The following is a 22,776-nucleotide window of genomic DNA, read 5'->3' on the forward strand; positions in this document are numbered from 1 at the left end:
TATTAAAGGGCATCTCCAATCCTCCCATAGCTGCCATGGGCTTCTCCTGAACATGTTCACCTATGATGTGCCCATCTGCATGTATACAGGTTTATGAGTGAAGGGTTGCTGACCAATCAAACCAGCAAAAGCTCCCAAACCCACAAATAAGCACAGAATTTTGTAGTAATGAACATGACCAAAATGGAAATAATAGGGCACATGAGGAATGAGAGAAGAAAAGAATTCCATGACCCAGAAGATTCCTAGCCTTCTTAGGCTGCTCCTCCTAAAGTAAGAGTGGCAAGTATGTGACACATGTGTCGACCCTTTCCCAGCCTACACACATGGCAGACATCAGTAATCAACTACCACACTTCCTCCTGGAACACAAGCTTGGCCTCAGTCTTGTCCCAGAACTCTAATACCCATCTATTGGCTTTGGCTCACGGGTTGAGGATTATTTGCTGTCCTCAGCCTAAGCGCATTCTTTGGTTCAAGACACTGGAAACCTGGTACAGTCACCATCTTTGTCAAGCTCCCTCTTGCTTGTGCTGGGTTAAGTGTATCACAGAGCGTAGGCAGGCTTGATCATTCAAGTAAAAACATTAAGCACGAACTGTATATAGGGCAATGGGTTACAACACAATGTCATATATTCTTTTTATTCTTATTTTATATCCACTTCCTTTTTTTAAAGATTTATTTCTAGAGAGAGAGAGAACATGAACTGGGTGGAAGAGCAGAGCGAGAATCCCAAGCAGCATCCACATTCAGAATGGAGCTCAGTGTGGGGCTCGATCCCACACCCCTAAGCTCTTGATCTGAACTGAAACCAAGAGTCAAATGCTTAACAAACTGAGCCACCCAGGTGCCCCTATAACCACTTCCTTTTATATGGACAGAGTAATAAATAAGCATGGTAAATTCAAACGATACAAGAAGGTATATGTGAAAAATGGGTCCCCGTTCCCACCCCTATTTCCCAGTTCCCCGCAACCACTCTTGCCAATTTCTTGTTTTCCTCTCTAGAGAGATTCTGTGAATGAGTGTTTGTGTGTGTGCACCCCCGATTTTATACAGATGTTTGTAGACCTTGCATTTGCCCCTACTTTGTATCACTCATGTCTGGAACGGCATTTCACATCAGTCCACACAGAGCTGCCTCTTTCTTTTTAATCACCACAGAGGATTGCACTGGTAAGTGTACCATCATTTATCTACCTGGTTTGGGGGCTTTTTTTTTTTTTTCCAAAGACAGACGCTCAACCACTGAGCCACCCAGGTGCCCCTCAAACTAGCTCTTTTGTCCTGAGTTTTTATTTTTGTGCCTGTTGACAGACATTAGGGTTATGTTCAGCCTTTTGCAATTATGAACAGTTTACTATTGTGTGTGTCCTCGTATCTGTGGGGGTGTATCTGCAGGATTAATTTCTGGAAATGGAACCCCTGGGTCAAAGAGTGTGCATATTTAAAATGGTGATGGTTTTGCCAAATTGTCCTTCAGAAAGGATGCTCTCATCAGCATTACCAGAAGATCCCGTGTGTTAGGACGGAACAGGCTATATGCTGCAGTAACACACCCCCCAGATCTTAGTGGCTTCACCCCACAAAGGCTTATTGCACTGCATCTGACACAGGTTTGGGGGCTCTCCCATCAATAGCTCAGGATCTAGACTAAGCCAGCTGCAACATGTGGCCTCCAGTGTTGCCACAGCAAGAGAAGACTGGGTCTGAGGAATGTGTAGGATCATCGGAAGGACCAGGCCTAGAAGTGGCTCACATCGCTCCAACCTACATCCCACTGAGTGAAACCTGGTCATACGCCTCAACAGGCTGGGGAAGGTGGAGGCATGCAGGGGCTTGATGAGCGCCAAGTGTTTGCCAGTTTGCCGATTGTTTCTCCATAACTTTACCTGTAGAGTAGATTATAGAAGATGTTGTCTTTCAATCTGGTATGTGAAAAAATGGGCCCCATGTGTCGTTTCCATTTGCCCTCATGTGCTTTCTTTAGGCAACTGGCCTCAACCTTTCTCTGCCGTAGTACCCACAGCAGCTTATGTTCACACTTAAGACACACTCCAGTGGGCTTGCCCAAATTTTGCCAGAACCCAGAAAACATTTTGTGGGGAAGCCCTGAGACTTTTTAAGTTTTGGCTCTTATTCATAAAAACATATAAAGGCATGTGAGTAATAATATAAAATTAGCCGTGTAAAGATCTTTGCCAGCTGTGGTATGGAATGGATTGGCAGCGGTTCTGTGCAATTTCCTAGGCTCTCGGTAACTCTGCCTCCACTCTAGTTCAGGAAAGCACAAGCCACGTGAGGGAGAAAGGTGGGGCTCTAAGAACTTTGCATCCATTGCAATTGTTTTCAAAAAAGCAGGGTTTTTTTTTTTTTTTTTTTTTGCCAATTTTTGTCTTAACTATTCTTAGTAACCTTCACCATTCATGATAATCTGCAACGTTTTGTTCAGTAAAGGGCTTTATGGGCTAAGCTAAGGGCTTGGAGGGTGGATGTATGAGGCACATGTGCTTGAATGGAGGGTCTATGTAAGAGGAGACTTGGAGTTTGGGCTGGCATTTCGGGGTGACATCAGATTGTAGGATGCCAAACTAAGAGGTGGTGAGGAATTTTGTTTGGTAGCCAGTGAGGATCCTGTAAAGTTGGGAGGGCAAATTGGTTTTATTTCACCTGACAACTCTAATGGATTGGTGCTGCAATAAGGTTTATGAGGCCACATGCAGTCGCAGCTATGGAGAGGACATCGATGAGTGATGTCTGCTCCAGGCACAAGACACGTGAGTGGTGGTGTGTGGTGCCGTGTATTTGCCATCCCGGTAATGAAGCTTCTTAAGTGGCCTAAGCTGTGAGAGTGAGAGTGCTACACTGGGGCAGGGCCATCACTAACCTGGGAGACAGAAGACCCGTGTAGTAGTTTGAGTTTTGTCACCATCCACTTGTATCCTTTAGTCTCTCTGAGCCTGAATTTCTATAGATAAAAAATGAGGAAGGGCAGGTAAGAAAATTTCCAAGTCCCGACATTCTGCAGGATTAGGACAAGAGCTATGTTTTGTTTTTTTCATGATCTAGGGGGAGTAGTATACAGGATGCATTTCTTTGGACAACCTGGACCCAGCTTCCACTGCAGGCCCCGACTGGACAAAGCCCAGAGTGGGGGTCAGCTCCGACCCAGCCCAGGGTTGCAGGCTGAGTGTCAGAGGTGTTAGAAGTGCCTTTGCTGACAGGCAGGCCCTGGGACTGTTCTCTGGAGCCCTGTATTTCATGTGCCTGTTGGCTTTAGGGTTTACACGGGATGTTTTGCTCACGGGGCTGAGCAGGCCCTGATGAAGCAACTCTCAAATGGGAGCAGAGAGTGTGTTGTCCCACATCCCCACACTGCAAAACAGGGCTGAGGGGCAGCCGGGGTCCGTCCCAGGCGGAGCTGATGCCCCGAGAGTCTGTGGCAGCCCCATCCCCACCAGGCTGGCCCTCAGCCCGGTCCGTGGCCCACCTCGTGGCTGTGGCCCACTTCTTCTCACAAGTTCTTGGATGTCCATTGTTGCCGAGGTGAGACGCACCTTCAACTTTGGCCGCTTCTCGTCTGTCTCTGTCTTGGCTGGGGCTGGGCGCAGGCCCGTAAGGAGGTCCTAGAGGGGTTTGTTCTTGGGAGAGGAAGCTAGAGTCCTGGCCTGTGAGCAGGCTCGAGGAGGAATGACAGCCCCAAGCCGCGCAGGGGAGCATCAGCCAGACATCCATTTACGTCCTCACTGTCTTCTTCCTTCACTCCCTGGTGCATCCAACAGCCCTTAGGCATTTACTCTCCTGTCAGACACTTGGCTTGAGATACTGGAGCCTTGGTCCTTGCCAGGCCCTCCTTACCTATGTGAAACGGAACCCAGCTTGGACAGGCCACTGGATGGGCTTCTGCATTCCCCACGCAAAGATGGCCTACCTCAGGGGCAGGCCCAGCGTTGGAGCCCTTCCTCTCTGCCCTGCCCTCTGTCCTACTCTCTGGGGGATTCAGAGGCAACTCCAGGAAGCCCTCCTGAGGTTTCCCCTCACGGGCTTTGGTGGCATCGTGTGTGGGGCACCTCCCCTCTACCCCCGGGCTGTGGCCCACGGGATGTTGGTTTAGAGTTTTCCACAGGGGCCTTCACTGCACCCCAGAGCCCCCCTTCTGGCCTCTTGCCCTCTCTCAGCTCCTCTTCTCGGGGTGGCTCTTCCTCCGATGGAACAGAGGGAGGAGCAGAGCCTCTGACGGCTGAGGCCCAGCCCCCTCGGTGCTCTTGGCCTCTGCATGCGAGGGGCGTGCAGTTTTGCTGCCTGATGCAATGTCTGGCAGGGCCCATCCCTTATCAGAGCTCCATTCCCAGCAGACTCGGAACCCCACCTTCCCCTAGGGGAGGCAGGAGCAGACTGGGAGGCATCCAAGTAGAAAACTGTTGTCTAGTGAGGGCCCCCTCGCTGGGCAGGAGAGAGGCCTAAGCAGAAAGGCCCCCGAGGGGAGAGGAGCAGAGGGAGGTTGGTGCCTAGAGTTGGGGCCTTAGCTCAGCCCACTTTCTCTTCAGTTCTCCCACACTAAGATTTATGTGGGATACCCTTGGCGGTTTTCTGGCCTCCTGTCACTAGCACATAGCTGTGCGGGCTTGAGCTGAAAGCCCCAAGGCTTAGTTTCTTCATCCTCAAAATGACATCCCAGATTGACAGTGATAATTCCAGAGACTGACAGATGTGAAGCCCCAAGTGTGAAGCTGCACCCATAGTACACACGCACAGTATTTGCCTGTGGTACACACCTGGCACATCCCTATAGTACACACTCAGGGCATATGCTCAGAGCGCACACCCACAGCGCATGCTCACAGCACACACATCGTCCACTCATCCAGGGGACAACTGCTTTTTCTTCTTCGTGTGTCCCACTGACTTAGAATGAGCGAGCAACTCCCGCTGGGCCAAATGCTTTGGAAATGGCATTCGTCCACTCGTTCAACAGGTATTCTGGGCACCTGTTCTGTGCCTGGTACGCCCAGAGTAGGACACGGGGATTCTGGGCACAGAATACAAGGATGCAACAGATGGACGAAGCTCTCCTTTCTCATGGACCTACACGCCAGGGGCTGCATTAGGCAAGAAACCAGTACATCTCGGGCCAGGAAGGAAATAAAGCAGGATGCTAAGAAGGGAAGGGAAGTGCTGGGGGAGGGGAGGTGGTCGGCGTGAGGTTGGTGGTCAGGGAAGGGCTCCCGGGGAGGACTCCCGAGCCGAGCACTGGGTCTAACTGGGCCAAGGGCTGTCCCACCCCCTGCTGCATCCAGGCACAGCTGGGCTGGCCCGTGCTTCTGGCCTTCTTCACCATTGGCCCTGCTGCCCTGGAAATGGGATCTCAGCTGGCGTCTCCCCTTTTCCTTTGGCTGTCACATCACTTGCTGGGTGTCAGGGGAGAAAAGATATCGAGTATTCCCTCGGGAGGCGGCGTCTGCCAAGAGAAGGAAAAGATGTTTCATGCTTCCCATGAGCTAAGCAAGGGTGCACTATGGGTTTTGGAAAGGAGGTAAGCACAAAGGTTTGACTAGTGTTCACAGATGTTCACAGACCCATTTCTTACAGAGGGCCTCTGTCAGGAGCTTTGCCAGGTGACCCCACATCCTGGCCCCATCTTCCTCCCTCATGACCCTGTGACTTCCTGGCCCCTGGGGCCCCCTCTGCACCTCCTGGGTCTAAGGACCTCCCACATTCCCCCAGGACCTCTAAACCTCCCTTACCTCCCCGCCCACCACCGTCTGGGCTTCCAGAGCTAAAGCTAGGAGTGGCCTGCTGGGACAGGGCGAAGGAGTCAACAGCCTGCCCTGTGTTTTGTGTCAGAGAGTTTTCACCATTGCTTCTTCCTTTTAGGGCCGGGAAGGTTCTTAGGAATCCTGTATTATTCAGGGCGGTTAGGGGACTGGGGTGGCAGCTCAAAAATAGAAACAGTGCTTGCAAGGGAAGGGAGGAGAAGGCACGGGAGCTTCATCATCAAGACAGCCGAACTTCTAATCTTACCAAAGACCCAGAAGGGCCAGATCAGCGAGGGCAAGGCAACTCCCTCCACCCACCCCTTCCCCTTCTCCCCTCTCATATTTCACGAACACTTACAGTGCCCCAAATACTATTCCTCATGGCAACCTTATATACAGGTTTTTTTATATGCTACAGGTTGAGAAACTGAGACCCAGAAAAGTTAAGTCACTCATACAAGGTTAGACAGCCTGATAGAGAGGAAGAGAGGACTAGAACCCAGGACTTTTGGACCCGGCTCCTTCTGCTTCCCTCATATTGTCAGACACAGGCAACTCTCAGCCGAGAGATGAGAGGGAAGAAAGTCAGGATTTCAGTCCCTGGTGCTCTGCAGACTCAGCGTTGGGTCTCACCCTTCCAGAGGGACGGGTGGCCTCGCACCCCACCATGGACTAAATGGGGAACCTAGCTCTGCCCGTCATTCTGCAAATTCATCTGACAGCCTGCCAGGCACCAGCTTTGACAGGTTTGCTCACTCGTGTTTTGTCGGGCAGCTGGTATATGGTGGGTGCCGTTCCAGACACAAGTCCCTACTTCAGGGGACTCGGAGTCTGAGAAGGGAAGACAGACAGACCATCAGCTGGAAAGCCCAACCATACGTGCTATGGAAGGGGTGACTGGGGAGCAGAGAGAGGCTCGAGTGACCTGGAACTTGGGGAGGCGATGAAGGCTGCTGTTGGAGGAAGCTGGGACAGGTGATTTAACCCCTCGGCCTCAGTTTCCTCATCTATAAAATGGGATCGTTGCTACCTAATAGGACTGTAAGGATCTGATGAGGAAATGCAAATCAAGTGCTTAGCTTGGCACCGGCCACAGAGCTGTAAGCACTCAATAAATTTTGGCTACCCAAATAATTCCAGTTGGCCTTTCCAACCAGAATGGAAGCTTCCTGAGGGTAAGGACCAGGTCTGCCTGTTTACTGCTGTATCCCCAGAGCCTAGACCAGTGGCTGGCACAGAGTGGGTGCTCAGAAAGGAGTTGTTTAGTGAGTGTGTGGGGAAAGGCCCAGGAGAATTAGGAAGGGGCAGGAATATTCCAGTTGCCCTGGAGCTGGCCCTGCAGGCCTCTTCCCTCCTGAGCCCCTCTCCAATCACCCACACTCAGGACATCTCGCCATCCCTCTGCCCCGCACAGCTGGGTGCCGCCATCAGCTACCAGGCTACACATCTGCCTCCTTGCGTTGCAGAGCCCCCACCCCCCTGCCTTCCCCAAAGGACATGCTCTGACTGTCCCTCTGGCCACTTCCATTGTATGATGCAGGTGCAGTCATGGGACCTACCTTCCTGCCCTCCTGCTCCCCCATGTTGACGTCAGCTGCTTTCTGTGGGAATATCCATCTTTTCCAGAAGGAGAGATGATCCTGGGTGCCCTGCACCAGGTCATGAGACTTCTCCACACTTGGAGCAAATAGTAACCCGTGGATGAAGGTCCTTACGGAAAAGGGATAGATTTTTCAATGGGGGGCGGGGGGTGGGTGTTGTGCTGGAATCTGGGGCTCATGATGCAGGACAGGGGTGTGTGTGATGGTGAGGAGGAATGCAGGAAATGGGCACCATCAGGCCGTGCTGTATTTGCCCCAGCTTTTAAAATTGTATGCATCTTCCATTGAGGGTCATTTATTCCTTTATCCATTCTGCTATGTGGTGACCGTGCTCAGGTGTCTCCTGTGTGCCCAGCCCAGTGCTAAAGGATAATGAGGGTCCTGGACAAACTCCCTGCACTCCACAGAGGGATGATCAGTGTTGAACAAATCGCTACAAGTGGGCTCACATTATGACAGTCTCAGGTGCTAATAGGAGTCTTTGCGTGGTGGTGGGCACGGGGGAGCCCTAACCTAGCCACCGGGAGGCTGCTCCAGGAGGCTGAGACGCGAGGGCCATGTAAGGGATTTTGGAAGGGACCAAGTGAAGGATCTAGTATATGTATTAGGTTATTCGCATCAGCACTCATAGGGCCATCTCCATCATTTTTTATTTAGGTATTTGTAGTCTTTTGCAAATGCAGACATTTATAGTGCAAGGAACATTCTTACTGCGCACTTGCCCTTGAGTTACGTGTGAGGTCAAAGGATAAATTGATGGAAGTGGGATGAATGAATCATAGGGCTGATTGGCATTTGGAATGATCTGATCTCACCTCTCTTCCACTGGGAGAGTGGGTCTGGGTTTCTGGCTGCCTAATCAGGGCCACAACCCTTGTAAGTTGGGTGGAAAAACTCATCTTCATTCCTCATCTCCAGACAGGGGTGTCCTGACCACCGGTCTCTTCACAGGACAAGGGTGTCCCCCACCTGAAGACGACCAGCCAGGCCCTGAGTGATGCTCCTGAGCTGAGTGCCCACCGCCCCACCCTTCCCCATGGAGAAAGGACTCGCTTTTCCCCAGGACTGCCGGGACTTTCTGCACAGCCTGAGAATGAGGAGCAAATATGCCCTTTTCCTGGCTTTTGTGGTGGTGGTTTTTGTCTTCATTGAAAAGGAAAATAAAATCATATCAAGGTGAGGGATACAAGCACAAGTCTTCCTTATCAGGGAGGGGCGGATGGGGAGAGAGGTAGCTATAGGGCTCTTCGTGGACCTACAAAGGCAGTCCTTCAACCAGTAATCATCAGGCCCCTCCTGTGCCCGGGCAGTGGGCCTGCACAGGTCCTCAGGACTACATAGGGATAACACTTGGGCTCTGGACTCAGGCAGCCTGGGTTGGAATCCTTATTCTGGCTCTTTCTAGCTGTGACAGCTTGAACAAATTCACTCTTCTGTGTCCTAAGTTCTGTAAAATCCGGTTAACGATGGGGCTTTCCTTATAAAGATTAAATCAGGACATGTAAAACATTTACCTCAGTGCCTGGCAGGCAGTTGGCATCTAATACTTGCTGACCATGACTATTATTATTCATTTACTTCCTGGCTAGGATGATGCCTCACATTAACAATCCATAACCAGCCCGAGGCCATGGTTGAGGGCGAGCCCATGGAAAGGCGGGGTCCTGGTACACAAACCCTGATGGGCAGGGCTGCCATGTGCAGCCGTCCAGGTTGTATACTGCTAAATTCTGGGGCTGTGCACTCACCTCGACTACACTAGGAATGCCACCCCCTGGAGGTGGCATTCCACCTTGTGCAGTGGTTCTGCTGGAGAGCCTGCTAGACACAAAAAGATTTCTAGACCTGCTCTCCCAGCACAACACCTTCCAAGAAAGCAGCCGCCAGGGATGGCCTGTGTAGCAGGCACTGTGCCACCGCCCCACCTGGGTTCCTCAGCATGGACTGTTCCACTTGGGGCCCACAGGGTCCTACTGCCAGCCCCTGCAGCTCTCTGCCAGAGAGCTTTCTGTCTCCCCGCACACGGGTAAGCTAGGGATACCTCTGGGAGCAGCCTTTAGCTAAGACCAGCTGGAGCTTCACACCCTTGAGTGAGACAATCCTCGGGTGTGCCCCTGTGGGGTTGGTTTGCCCACAGGGACACCTGCTCACCCTTTACAGACCTCTTTTTCTCCCCACCTCACCTCCTACCTCTCTACCAGTTCTCCCCGTGATCATGTCCCGGCTAAACTCAAATCCTTGCTCCAAAGTCGGCTTCCAGGGAAACCCAGCTAAGGGAGGCCTGGGGTGATGGCCCCGGGAGGATGCTTCGGGTTGCACAAGGGATGGCGCCTCCGGTAGCTCGCTGACCCCGATTTCCCTTCTTTCGCCCCTAGGGTGTCAGACAAGCTAAAGCAGATCCCACAACCCCTGGTGGACGCCAACAGCACCGACCCGGCCCTGATCTTGGCGGACAACGCGTCCCTCCTGTCCCTGAGCGAGCTGGATTCAGCCTTCACCCAGCTGCAGGGCCGCCTGCGGAACCTGAGTCTGCAGCTGGGCGTAGAGCCCGCCGGGGAGGCCGAGGCCGGGCTGGAGGCCGCGGCCCGGGAAGGGGGGCCACCCCGGCCCACCGAGGCCCGGCCGCGGCGCCACGTGCTCCTCATGGCCACCACGCGCACCGGCTCCTCGTTCGTGGGCGAGTTCTTCAACCAGCAGGGCAACATCTTCTACCTCTTCGAGCCGCTGTGGCACATCGAGCGCACCGTGACCTTCGAGCCCGGAGGCGCCAACGCGGCGGGCGCGGCCCTGGTCTACCGCGACGTGCTCAAGCAGCTGTTCCTGTGCGACCTGTACGTGCTGGAGCACTTCATCAGCCCGCTGCCCGAGGACCACCTGACCCAGTTCATGTTCCGCCGCGGCTCCAGCCGCTCGCTGTGCGAGGAGCCCGTGTGCACGCCCTTCGTCAAGAAGGTCTTCGAGAAGTACCACTGCAAGAACCGCCGCTGCGGGCCGCTCAACGTGACGCTGGCCGCCGAGGCCTGCCGCCGCAAGGACCACATGGCGCTCAAGGCCGTGCGCATCCGGCAGCTGGAGTTCCTGCAGCCGCTGGCCGAGGACCCGCGGCTGGACCTGCGCGTCATCCAGCTGGTGCGGGACCCGCGCGCCGTGCTGGCCTCCCGCATGGTGGCCTTCGCCGGCAAGTACGAGGGCTGGAAGAAGTGGCTGGCCGAGGGCCAGGCGCGCCTGGGCGAGGAGGAGGTGCAGCGGCTGCGGGGCAACTGCGAGAGCATCCGGCTGTCGGCCGAGCTGGGCCTGCGGCAGCCCGCCTGGCTGCGCGGCCGCTACATGCTGGTGCGCTACGAGGACGTGGCGCGCTGGCCGCTGCAGAAGGCGCGCGAGATGTACCGCTTCGCCGGCATCCCGCTCACGGCGCAGGTGGAGGACTGGATCCGCAGGAACACGCAGGCGGCCCAGGACGCCAGCGGCATCTACTCCACGCAGAAGAACTCCTCGGAGCAGTTCGAGAAGTGGCGCTTCGGCATGCCCTTCAAGCTGGCGCAGGTGGTGCAGGCCGCCTGCGGGCCCGCCATGCGCCTCTTCGGCTACCGGCTGGCGCGGGACGCCGCCGCCCTGGCCAACCGCTCCGTCAGCCTGCTGGAGGAGCGGGGAACCTTCTGGGTCACGTAGGCCGCCCTCCTCGTCAAAGGCCCACCTGCCTTGCTCGCGCCCCGGCCGCCCCTGAGACGGTGGCTCCCGCAGAGAGGGTGGGGGGCGCCCGGCCGGCGGCCTCTCCCGCGGGCCAGGCCGTCCCCCCGCCGCAGCAGTAGGCGCCCCCTCCGCCAGCTAGCTCTCCCACCGCAGCCTTGGGGCTGGGGTCTCCCCGAGAGCGAGCCGCTGCCTGTCCGGCGAGGACCGCCAGACCCGGGCCTAAGGGGCCGCGGCCTCCCGGGCAGGCCCTCGCAGGCCCACACAGGCCCAGAACTGTTGACAAGCCTTTTTCTCTCTGTCTCTGTCTCTGTCTCTGTCTCTGTCTCTGTCTCTCTCTCACACACGCACATACACAAAACAGGCATAAATGCCTGCGGACCCTGTGGGCCAGAGTCCGAGGCTTAACCAGAAGGGACTGTGGGCACCGACCGGTCACAGGCTTCCTGCTGTACTCAGTTTCTGGATTTCTACACAATCCAGTGTGCCATCTGCACGGATCCCTGGGGAGGGACCGGAATGGCCCAGAACGTCCGAGGATGGCAGTTGAGGCTTTTCAACCAAGAGTGATTCAGTATTTTCATAAATGAAATAGCCATGCTGGTTACTGATGAAATCAGCCCTGCACAGAGCTACAAAACACACCTACATGGGTAAAGACAGTGCCTCTACGTACACCACACACACACACACACACACACACACACACACAAACACACAAAACCGTAGAAACGCAAATCCACATATACACATCCACAGTCTTCCTTGTTGCTTTAGGCCCACAGGGTTTAACAATCACACACCCAAAGAGGAGGCTTTAATTACATTTTTAGAATCATTTGGGGATGGGGAAGGAAACATGGTCCCAGGCCATGACCCCATTCCGACCAGATTTGGGACTGAACGGTAGATACAAAACGGCCGAGTCTGTGGCCCCCGCCTGCCTTGGTTTCTCCTGGCTACCTCCTCCGGCCCATTCACGTCCTCCCTGCTGGCAGGCAGGATGTTTTGAAATGGTGGGCCAACTCTCACGTGACTGCAGCCCAAATGCCCCGTCCCAGCTGGGCTGGCTCCCTGAGAGCCTGTCCATGTTTGAAGGCTGCCTCGGGCCTGACTGGAGCCAAAAAGCAGCTCCTGAGTCCTGCCATTTCCAGTCAGGCCTTGTGTGGGGCCGGGCCTAGGAGAGAATGCAGAGTGCTCTTGGGGGAGAAGTCACATCAGGGTACCCCCTCCCCTGAGAAGACGGGGGACAGAGGTCAGCCCCTGGTTGGTCACCATGGTTACATGGTTAGTGTCTGGAATTCCAGCTTTCAGGGCTCTGGGAAGAGTGTTGCTCAACTTGGGATAGGCTGGGTGTTTTATTTGGACTTTTTAAAAAAAAAAAGTTATTTATAGTTTGGTATCTTGTTTTGTGGCTATGTTTCTGATTTTGTTTCTGCAGGAGTGATGCTTGGAAGTGATCTGGGCTTGAGGGGGCTGGGAGGACCAGCAGGGAGCACTCTGGCTCCTGCTGAAGGGAGAGGAGGAGGAGGAAGAGCTTTCCCCAGAAGGAACAGAGCCTAGGCGGCCACCTGGCATCCTGCAGTGCCCCACGGGCTTTTCTGTTTGAACCCCATGTGGAATGAATCTCAGAAACCACCAGGGTTCTTTGCTGTCTATCCAGAAGCAACATAAATCAGCTCTCACCCTCTCCCCGAGATGAGGCCTGATTTGAACATCTCTTCCAGGTCCAAATGCATCTCCTGGGGGGTCAGGGGCCTATGGCCAAACAGCAAATGTCCCCAAACTGGGGAGCAGAAGTGAGTCCACCTCAGAACTCGAAGAGCTGCCCAAGTTCACAAGGGCTGTTTCTCATTTCCTGGACAACTTCTATGTCAGATCTGTCCTGTTGTCAAACCCAGAGGGCTGAGTTTCAGTTTGAGTAACATGGGCACAAGGGAAATAGAGGATCTGAGTCCAGCTGGTGCTGCCATGGGGAGTGTGTCCTGGCCAGAAGCTGCTGTTTGAGAGGGTGGGACCTTAGCCATTTGTGGGGTCTGTTATAATCACTGCATTTGGAGTTGCTGGGTCTCCATCCCCATGGTCTACAGCCATTCAAGGGGGTCTCCAGCCTTGGGTTTCCAGCCCCAGAATAAGTTGTGCAGGGAGCTGGCTCTGATTTGGGGTCCAAAGGGACTCCAGCTCTGCAAACTTGACCCCGGGGCAGAGCGAGACCCAGATGTTTCTGCTGGCTGCTCCTCCCCAGCCTCACCCTGCTCCCTGCACTGTTCCCCACCTGTGGTTGGTGGGGGCCGGGGCAGGACAGAGGCAACCACCTCCATCTGGGGCTCTTCTTGGGGCCCTCCTGGTGTGGACAGTAAACTGCTTTCTTCCTTCCTTTGCCTCTGGGGCCGAGGCATCCACCTCCGAGCTCAGAGGACAGTGCCGAGAATGGACCTTTGGGACTTCTCAGGACATTGACAATTTGTACACTGCACGTTGACTTAATTTATTTATTTTGTGACAAAGGAGAGACATAAAATGCCTTATTATTTGCAGGGACTCAAAGCTGTACCCAAATCAAGACAAAACAGTGATAGAAAGCGTTGACTCACGCCATGCACATGAGGACTCTCGAAGATGATTCAGAATGCAAGAGAAGAGTAAACCCAAGGGCAGGGGGTTGCCCTGGCCCCAGGATATTGTTTAAGGAGGTACCTTGGTTTTCTCTTGTTGCTTTGAAGATGCGACTTCTAAGGCCCTTTCTGCTGTATTCCCTTTGCCCTGGTGTCTGAGACAGGACACCACACGCATGAGTGTTGCCTTGGGGCTCAGCAGCGCTCTGGGAACCTTTGGGGTTTGGGGAAGGACAGGGTGGGGGCAACTACTGACTTTCGACTCTGGGAACCTGGTGGGGGTGCATTTGTGGTTTTCAGCAGGCAGCTGGGCTGAGGAAGGGGGTCCAGCTAAGGCAAGTGCGTCCTTTTCCAGCGAGGCCAGCACAGGTTTCTCTGCTCTTGCCGGCTCTACCGGAGCTTTCCCCCCGCATAGCGTCCACCTGCCTGCAGACAGGGAGCAGTTGAGGCCTTACCTCTGAGGCTGCCAGCTTCCCCGGAACAAGAGGTCCATTCAGCAATGAGTGTTTACTCATTTTCTTTTTCTTGACGAAGACCTCTTTAGCCTGGCCTATATAAATAGTACAGAACATTCCAGACCTTAGTGAGACAGGGGAGTGTCTTAACACCCACAGGCTGTCACCACTGCCTCCTATTCCTGGTTTCTCCTCCAGCCTTCTTTGTACACCTTGGAGGGAATAAGGCGCCAGGTTGGGGGTGGGGGTCTCAGGGACCAGTCGGTGGGGAGCAGGGTCCTTGAGTCCCCAGAGGGAGGAAGAAAGAAGCAGATTCGCAGCTCCGTGGCACCCTCCCACCTACTGCCCACCCCTCACTGCAGGTTATCACCAAGCTCTTCCTGAGGTTGAGACATGAACAAATTCTCACCTTTGGTCCCTTTATGTGATGCATACACTTGAAAATAAATAAGTAAATGAATAGGAAAAAAAAGTTCAATGAAGAGTTTACTCGCTGTCAGTACTCTCAGCCTGGATGGAAGCTTCTGCCCAGGGCTGGTGTAAAGGGGCAGCAGCTGACTGGAGCCCTGAGAGCAGAGGGCCTACCCCACCCATCACAAGGGCATCTTTCCCCACCACCTCTGCCCTGTCTGATGATGGAGTAAGTTCCAGCAGGAAGTCAGGGGATCCCTGTCCCAGAAGATGCACGCTTGGCCCAGAGATGGAAGCATCAGATGGTCTGGTCCTGACCCCAAGGGTCTCTCCCAGCCCTGGTGGACCTTTCCCACATTAGGGGGGAATGGACCTGTTTTAATTGACTCTAGGGCCTGCCCCTTCATTATGAAGGATTATGAAGGACGGGAGCCGAAGACCAGATGGCTGCATCCCTGAGGCGGTCCCCTGGTCCCCTGGTCCCCTGGTCCCATCCCCGAGGCTGAAAGCAAAGATGGGTCTTGAGGGGATGCATTCCCAAGGCAGGAAGAAGAGGGGGTGGGCATGGGGAAACGCATCCGCAGAAGCCGAGTAGGCCTTGCTGATCTGCGCAAAGCGGAAGGAGCATCGGCTGAAGTCCGGGGGGCCCAAGGTGGCGGGTTTGCTAGTGGAGATGCCAGGACGTGGTCCAGCCGGATGAGAGGCGGAAGGCTCCTTGGGCACCTCCTGAATGCAGCCGCATCAGCTCCCCGCTGCCCACAACGTCAGGAATAGTGGCAGCTGCCCTTTACCTCAACAGGATGAAACAGAACCGACAAGTTCAGATGTCTTAAGAGCTTTGAGATCTTTTGGTCTCATGTGCTTCATCATTCCGTGACTGTGCCTGGAGGCCAGAGCAGTTGTGTGTGTCCACGGGTATGGACGCGGTGCCATCCCCATGGGCCAGCTCATAATGTAGACCAGGCATTTTATTGGGGGAAATACCCTGCTTCCTCTACCATTGGGAGTGAATCGGGCACCCCAGAAGTCTCCATCTGGTCCGTGTGTTCTAGGCCCCCTGTGCCTGGCTCCCCTGCTCCCTCCTGGGTCCCACAAACTCCATTTTTTTGCCAAGCCCTCGGCCCTGTGTCACGGTTCATGGTCATGTGATATGGGACCCTCCCTTCACGGCCGTGTGTGGCCGTGTACATACGTGCAGCTCGCTGTGCTCGGCCACGTGCCTCCCAGCCCCCTTGCCATCACGTGCCCCGCTGTCCTTGTCACGGCTACGGTCGGCCGTCTCCTGGAGACGCAGGGGGCTGCCCTTCAGAGAGCCCGCCAGGGTCTGCTTTGTGGAACAGAATGTGAACCATCACTCGATGGCTTACTTGACTTATTTAATTAAAAATGAAAACACGCAGCGAGCAAAGTCTCCAATGTGTCTCTGCCTTTCTTTCGCATTCGTTCTCAGCAGCCATCAAAAATTAACAAGAAACAAAATTAGCAGCAGTAGGAAAGGGGTGCTTCTAGCCTGAGGCAGGGCAGAGGAAAGGCCCTGAGAAGTGAAAGACTCGGGGAAGCATGGCTAAGTGCAGGGGGTGTGATGATCCTTTTACGTCACCAAGATGGCAGAGCTGGTGGCAACTGTGCTTGGAGCCGGCTGCAAGGATGAGGTCTGAGACATGAATACCCCGGTGTTACAGGGCAGGGACAGGAGCATTGGCTAGAGGTCAGGGGACCCGGGGACAAGTCCCGGCTTTGCCACTGTCTGGCCCTGTGACCTTGGACAAGTCACTTCCCTCCTCTGAGCCCTAGTTTCCTTGAGAACGAGGCATGTAATCAGCGACTTACAACTGCTGTTCCAGAAGTCAGCTGAAAAAGCAGGCAATGCCCTCTCGCCCGGAGCAGCTACATATCGATCTGCTTCACATGTTGAAATGGCACCTAAGAGTCCTTTGACCTTCAACAAAATCTCAAAAACCACATGAGGTGATCGTCAAAGACCCTTTCGGCTAAGAAATGGAATGGGGTCCTTTCAAGTCGTTATGACCTGACTCATCACTGTAGTGCCAATTAGATTTTGGCCCTTTTGTCTCCTAACAGCCACCTGGAGACAATAGGCATCTCCCAAGGAAGAGGGTTCCTCTTTTTTTTTTTTTTTTTTTTTATTGGAACCTGAGAAGACGTTGCTGGTAAAGCTTTGTGGGTTTTGGGGCACAGGGGAGACAGGACAGCAGCAGCCATGAAGAGGGAGAGAACGACTGAGCACTCGTGAGCAATTGGGTACCTGGAGTTGGAGGGAGGTGACAACAGAGGGAGGCATGATGTGAAGGAATGGGACCCCTTCCCCAAAACTCAAACCCGTACCTCTGCCATTTCACCCAGGCCAGGCCTTGGGAACTCAAACCATCTTCCTCCCCACCCTTGAAATACAGCCATTTGCAATGACACCCCAACCTGAATATCTCTGCCACCCCACCCCCAGTCAGGTGCCATTGCTGCATCCACTCTTCTGGGGACTGCATATATTTAGTTTAATTTCTGGGCTATGTTTCCTACCACAAATGACCTCCTGGAGAAACAAATTGCCATAATCATAGAGCAGAGAAGCCTGGAGACCTTCCCACCCACTCACGCCCTCAGTCACCAGCACAGCCTGGAGACAACCTTCCTCCCTGCTCTCAGGCCTATTGGGACTCCTGAATCTTCCTCCACTATTCTCCGAGTTACCCAACCCTGGGAAGGAGCCAAATACTCCACGGGGTCTCCGAGGGAGGGACAGTCAGCTGGATCCATCTGGGAAGAAGTTGGGCCACCAGCAGGGGCCTGGGACCTGTGTCATTTGCTCACGGCAGGCCCAGCACTGGAGTCTGCATCAGTGTGTCTCCTCATGTGTCTGGAGGAGCTGCGGTCGCCTAACCGTGCTTAGGAAGTTACAGTGCATGTTAGCGTCTTAAAGGCTCTGAGAAGTCCTGCTTTCCTTTGCCCCAACTGACCAGAATTCTCTCACAACAGTTTTTATGGGTAGAATTCTTTCATCGTGAGAAGTGTTTTTGGCCAAACAACCTTTTCAAGATGCTGGCATTCTACTGAACACCTTGTAGCTCTCAGAAACCTGCAGATATAAGCATATGGGACTAAAAGCCATGACAAGCAGACAAGAAGAAGGTTGTGGGTAAAGAGGGTGGGGAAAAAAGTTCAGGCTTGAGAGTCAGGGCCCCATCCCACCTTCGGGCCATTCTCAAGCTGCAGGCCAGGAGTGAGTTGGCCGGTTGAGAATGTAGCAGCCTCAGGGGCACTGGGGGGAGGGGTCAAAGTTCACACCCCGAGGCATCCCCCCTGCTGCCTTAAAACCTCCGGGTCGCCTGAAACCCTGGGTCCTTGGCTTCCTCAACTCAGCCCACACCTGCAGGGCCTCTGCGGCATTAGGGGGGTCACCCTGGGGAACCAGGCCAGGCGTAAACACCACAGGACACCGTTGATCTGAGCTTGGAGGTAACTCTTAAAAGGAGCCATTTCTTAAACAGCAGGACAAAGGTTACCGACCGTAAACAGGTTCCCTGGAGATGTAATCCACCTCCCGCAGCTGGTAAACCCCTTGCTAAACCTGCTGGGCGGTTTATTGGAAGAGCAAGCGGGTAGTAAAGGCTCAGCGGGAGGGGCGGGCCCCGGAAAATCAGACCGTGAGAAAGGGAGGAAGGAAGGGGGGTGGGGGGTGATGACAAGGAGGGGTCATCCGCGTGAGATGCAGGGGAGGAAGACAGCCAAGTCGCTAAAAAAAAGAACACCCTCGAGGAGAGCCACGGCCACCAACTCCGAGAACTCAGGACCCAGGCACACCACCCGCCCCGGACCGAACCGACCCTGGATGTGCGGCCCACGCAGTGTCTGGTGTTGTTTTTAAACAATTGGCATCAGAGGCCGACACTTAAAAAGTAAGGGGTTTTAAGTGAAAACCAGCTTCCTGCTGCCTCTTGAACATCAGGTGTCTTGGTTTGAGTAACACCTGAAGTTGATGCTGAGATAAGGGTTAGAGAGCAAGGGGTTTATCTGGGCCCTGCAGCCAGCCAGCAGGGGAGGGGGTGGGGGAGCCAACAGGGGAGAGGGTGGGGGAGAGCCAGCAAGGGAGGGGGTGGGGGAGAGCCAGCAGGGGAGGAGGGGTGGGGGGGAGCCAGCAGGGGTGGAGGGGGTGGGAGGAGCCAGCGGGGAGGAGGAGTGGGGAGAGCCAGCAGGGGAGGGGGTATGGGGGAGAGCCAAGGGGGGGGGGAAGGTCCCCTGCTAGGCCAGCTGCCCCCTCCAGGAAACGGTAAAGCCGGTGCCTTAGACTCCTTCTCCCCCGGGGATGAGTGAGCCTGGAGGGTTCCTACACCAGTCCTTGTCAGACTTTGGCTGAATACTAATTCCCCAGCACAACCTTGCCGGCAAAACAGCATTCCAGAATTCTGGAACGAGCCTTTGAGCCCAGAGATGCCGGTGGTTGGAAGTTTCCAGAACGCAGTGTAAGTACGCAGAGTGGGCTGTAAGGGCGGGAGGAGTCTGGCAACACCTGCTCCGGGTGACGTGGGGCTCTTGTTCCCGCAGGGACAGGGGGGCGGCCGGGGGAGAGGAGCCGGGTGCCCCGGTCGCCTGGCCTCGCCAGCACTGAGGCAACATCGACCAGGGCACTTGCGCCTCCAGCTGAGCCACCTCTGAATCCGCCTCTGTCCAGGGTGAGACAGCAACGGGCCAGCGGGGCCACTGCTGGACTCCATTCACTATGATCGCTCCCCAGGCCCCATAGGCCTTTGAGTTTCCAGCCTCCAGCTTGAAGCCCTCATGGCATGCGGGGGTCCGGGTTGACTTTCGCAGCAAGGCCTTCCCCGGGCTCGTTGGCCCTTAAACCTGAGGAATAAGCTGGTTAGTCTGGACCTTGTGGGCTCTGCGTCTGTCTGCCTGGTCAGAACACTGAACCCAACCACCCCGTCTGCACCCATCTGGGTTTCTCCTGCCCACCCCCACCCCAGAGCAGCCGAGGCCCATCCGAGCAGGGGGCTCAGAATGAGCATTGAGGAAGAAGACAGGTGTTTTTGGCCAGCTAGAGGCTGGGGTGGGGGGCAGCTGGTGTCCAGTCCCTACCAGAGCCGCCCTCCCTGGAAAGGTTTCGACTCCTTTCTCTTGAATGTGCATAGTAGGTGATGCTCCCTGTGCAGTACACTGGTCCCCCAGCGTGCTCTTGCAGTGATCGCAGTGGCAATCCCCAGGGCCTGGGTTCAAATGCCACCCCATTGTGTCTCACCCAGGAAAGCTCAGCAGAGGGCACCCCCCTCCCCAGAGGCAGCATGCCCAAGGGTCTGGAAGACAAAGAGGATTGGCTCTGCTTGTGGCCTGAGAAACAGCTTGCTTCTGATGAGACAGGAAGCTGGAGAGCAGAGCTGGGCTGGAATGCTCAGGCATCTCTAAGCCACACTAGGAAGAGGAGGGACTTGATCTTGCAGCTAGGGAGCCACTAAAGGGAGAGGGAAGCAGAGTGGCCTGCTGTGCTCACTGTGTCCCATTTCACAGATGAGAAGAGTGAGGCCCAGACAGCTGACACGACCAGCAAGTGTCAGGATGTGAATCCATGTCTCACATCCTCACAGACCTTTCTGTTCCATCCTTTGCCTCAACTCTCCCACTGCGATCTGTTGAGCACCCATAGGTCATGGAAATGCCAAGGAGGCATAAGCACAGAACCAAAGGCGTCAGACGGCACAAGCCCAGCCCCTCTTCTTTTTTTAAATCTTCTTTAGATTTTATTTATTTATTCATGAGAGACAGAGAGAGGCAGAGACACAGGCAGAGGGAGAAGCAGACTCCGTGCAAGGAGCCTGATGCAGGACTTGATCCCGGGACCCTGGGATCATGACCTGAGTCAAAGGCGGACGCTCAACCACTGAGCCACCCAGGCGTCCCCGACCCCTCTTTTAAGTGCCCACTTTTAAAGTCTGCTCTCTTCCAGCAGCATGCGTCCTAGCGGTGTGACCTTGGACCAGTGAATTGTCCTCGCTGGGCCTTAGGTTGCTCATGTGTAAAATGAGGACAATATCAACATGAAAGACAGGGATGTGGGCCTGTGTGCCTGGTTCATGAGGAACCCTGAATAAACAGCTACTGCTTTTACTTGGAGCCCGTCACCCCATGCTCGCCCTCTTTTGAATGCCTCTCAATCAGTGAACTGACAAATATTTTGAAGGCTGGAAGGGACACCCAAGTAGAACTTCTAATGGAACCCAGGGCCGAAGAGAATGGGCCTCTCAGCACCTGCCACAGGCAGTCAGGCTGCCCTTTGTCCCAAATCCTGAAAAGGAGAGCAGAGCTTTGCTCTGCAAAAGGAGCAGGGACAGGCCCAAGATGCCCCATGGAGAACCTCCCGAGTTTGGGTAAAGTGAACAGGGGCTAATCCCATTTCCTCCTGTAAGTTTCCATTAATTCCCCTTCTGTGCTTTAACGTCCTCTCCCTCCTGGCTCGATGGGGATTTCTGTAAGCGGCGTCCTCCCGGGACAACCTGCCCTCTGCCTTCTGTGTGCATGAGCAGAGAGACCGACGCTGGGGGGCCGAGAACACTTGGGCGGAGGTCAATTCATTCAAAACATTGCCTGGTGGGCGCTGCTCCCACTGCCCTGGCCCCGACTAGAGGCTCATTCGCAGCTGGCTTGGAGCCCACTGCTTCCCGACACATGTCCGCTTGGCCAGGGAGCAGAAGAACCATTGAGAAGACATGTCAAGACTTGCCCACGGAAGCAGGAATCCAAGGACCCCCGTTATGGGGCAATGCTCCTGACATCTTGCCTGCAGGTGCCAATGTCCCCTCTTCTTCTTCACGACTGAATAAGCCTGGGGGACAGGCTTGAGCCTTTACATGGGCCCCCGCTGTGCCTGACACAGCACAAGTGGTGGTTGCATGGATGAATGAATGAATGAATGAATGCTCTACTATTAGTGACATTTAGTACATGCATACTGTGCAGCCATCACTACTCTCTGGCTCTAGAACATTTTCATCACCCCAGAAGGAAGCCCCATATTCCCTGCCAACCACTGATATGAATTTGCCTATTCTGGGCATTTCATGCAAATGAAACCACGCGACATGTGACCTTCTTTCTGTGTCTGGTTTCTTTCACTGAGCATCATGTTTCTGAGGTTCACCCACGTAGGATGTATCAGAACTTCATTCCCTTTTAAAGCTAAATATTATTCCACTGTCTGGATGGACCCTATTTTGCATACCCATTCATCCGCTGATGGCCCCTTGGGTCATTTCTACCTGTTGGCAACAGTTTGGTTTCAGAAACATTTCCTGCACACCTACTGTGACCTGCATACTTGTGCTGGGCACTTGCCCATGATCTCTTATTGAACCCTCAGAACTGCTCTCAGCTGGGTGGAAATTATGTCCCCATTTCACAGATAAAGGAACTGAAGCCCAGAAAGTAACAAACAGTTGAGCCCAGCCAACCCTGGCTGCGTGCCCACCGTGTGCCGGGCCCCACGCAGAGCTGCAAGGTAGAGAATCGAAAGCACAGTCCCTATCTGCACAAGAACAGACATTCTATGTTAGACTTTTCAGGGCGGACTCAGTATTACATATTTTTATACTTTCCAACACAAGAAATTCATTAATAATTCTAATGAGGCTTGTAACCACCTGTGTACCTAAAAAAAAAAAAAATCCCAATTGGGGCAAAACAAAACCCACCATCAATACCCTGTGTCTGTGTCCATCCCTTCCTGTCTATGAGGGATGGGAATGTCCAGGTTGAAGTGGCTGGGGCCTCCCTGGCTCAAGTGTAACTCGCCAGTTCTTTTCGGGCCTTGACAGTGCTGCAGTCTGTGTCTGCGGCTCCGAGGGAGCTTTCTAGGTCTCCTCAAGAGGTCCAGGACTGCCACTGCAGCGCACTTTATCTCAGACCCGGAAGCAGAGTGACCAGCCCCCAGTCCTGTGGCAGGCTCAATGACTTCTCAGCAGTGTGCCCAGAAAGCCCTATGGTCATGTGGTGGTGGGAGCAGTGTGGAGTCCTGAGGACATGAGCAGGAGACGGTTCATGCAAAAACTTCTAGTCATTGAACTCCCTGGGGCAGGATCCAGCAGACAAGCCTAAAAGTGGCAGGATCCAGAGGGTCAGAGCCCATCCCTTCGTGTCTTTTCTCAGACGTTGCAGGAGGTTCAGTGCCTGTCCTGGAAGCTACCTGCAGAGCCCTGGTGGTGCCACACGTGACCTCTTGGAGCATACACTGAAGTAAATTTAA

At 54.4% G+C, this 22,776-nt stretch overlaps 1 protein-coding gene across 4 annotated transcripts in view; it reads left to right on the forward strand.

Annotated features, from left to right (window-relative positions):
• The window catches only part of CHST3 (carbohydrate sulfotransferase 3), a 34,506-nt gene extending 18,567 nt beyond the window's left edge, over positions 1-15,939 (forward strand). For 3 of the 4 annotated variants that reach the window (XM_025434410.3, XM_025434409.3, XM_025434411.3), the window contains exons 2-3: positions 8,312-8,536; positions 9,736-15,939. In XM_025434410.3, the coding sequence (XP_025290195.1) occupies positions 8,397-8,536; positions 9,736-11,029 (1,434 nt within the window). In that variant the 5' untranslated portion in view covers positions 8,312-8,396 and the 3' untranslated portion in view covers positions 11,030-15,939. Of the gene's footprint in view, positions 1-8,278; positions 8,537-9,735 lie in introns of all 4 variants that reach the window. The other variant, XM_035715259.2, reaches the window with a different exon arrangement.
• Positions 15,940-22,776: the final 6,837 nt, after the last annotated feature.

The sequence above is a fragment of the Canis lupus genome, chromosome 4 (assembly GCF_003254725.2).
Source record: "Canis lupus dingo isolate Sandy chromosome 4, ASM325472v2, whole genome shotgun sequence".
Taxonomy (NCBI): Eukaryota; Metazoa; Chordata; class Mammalia; order Carnivora; family Canidae; genus Canis; species Canis lupus.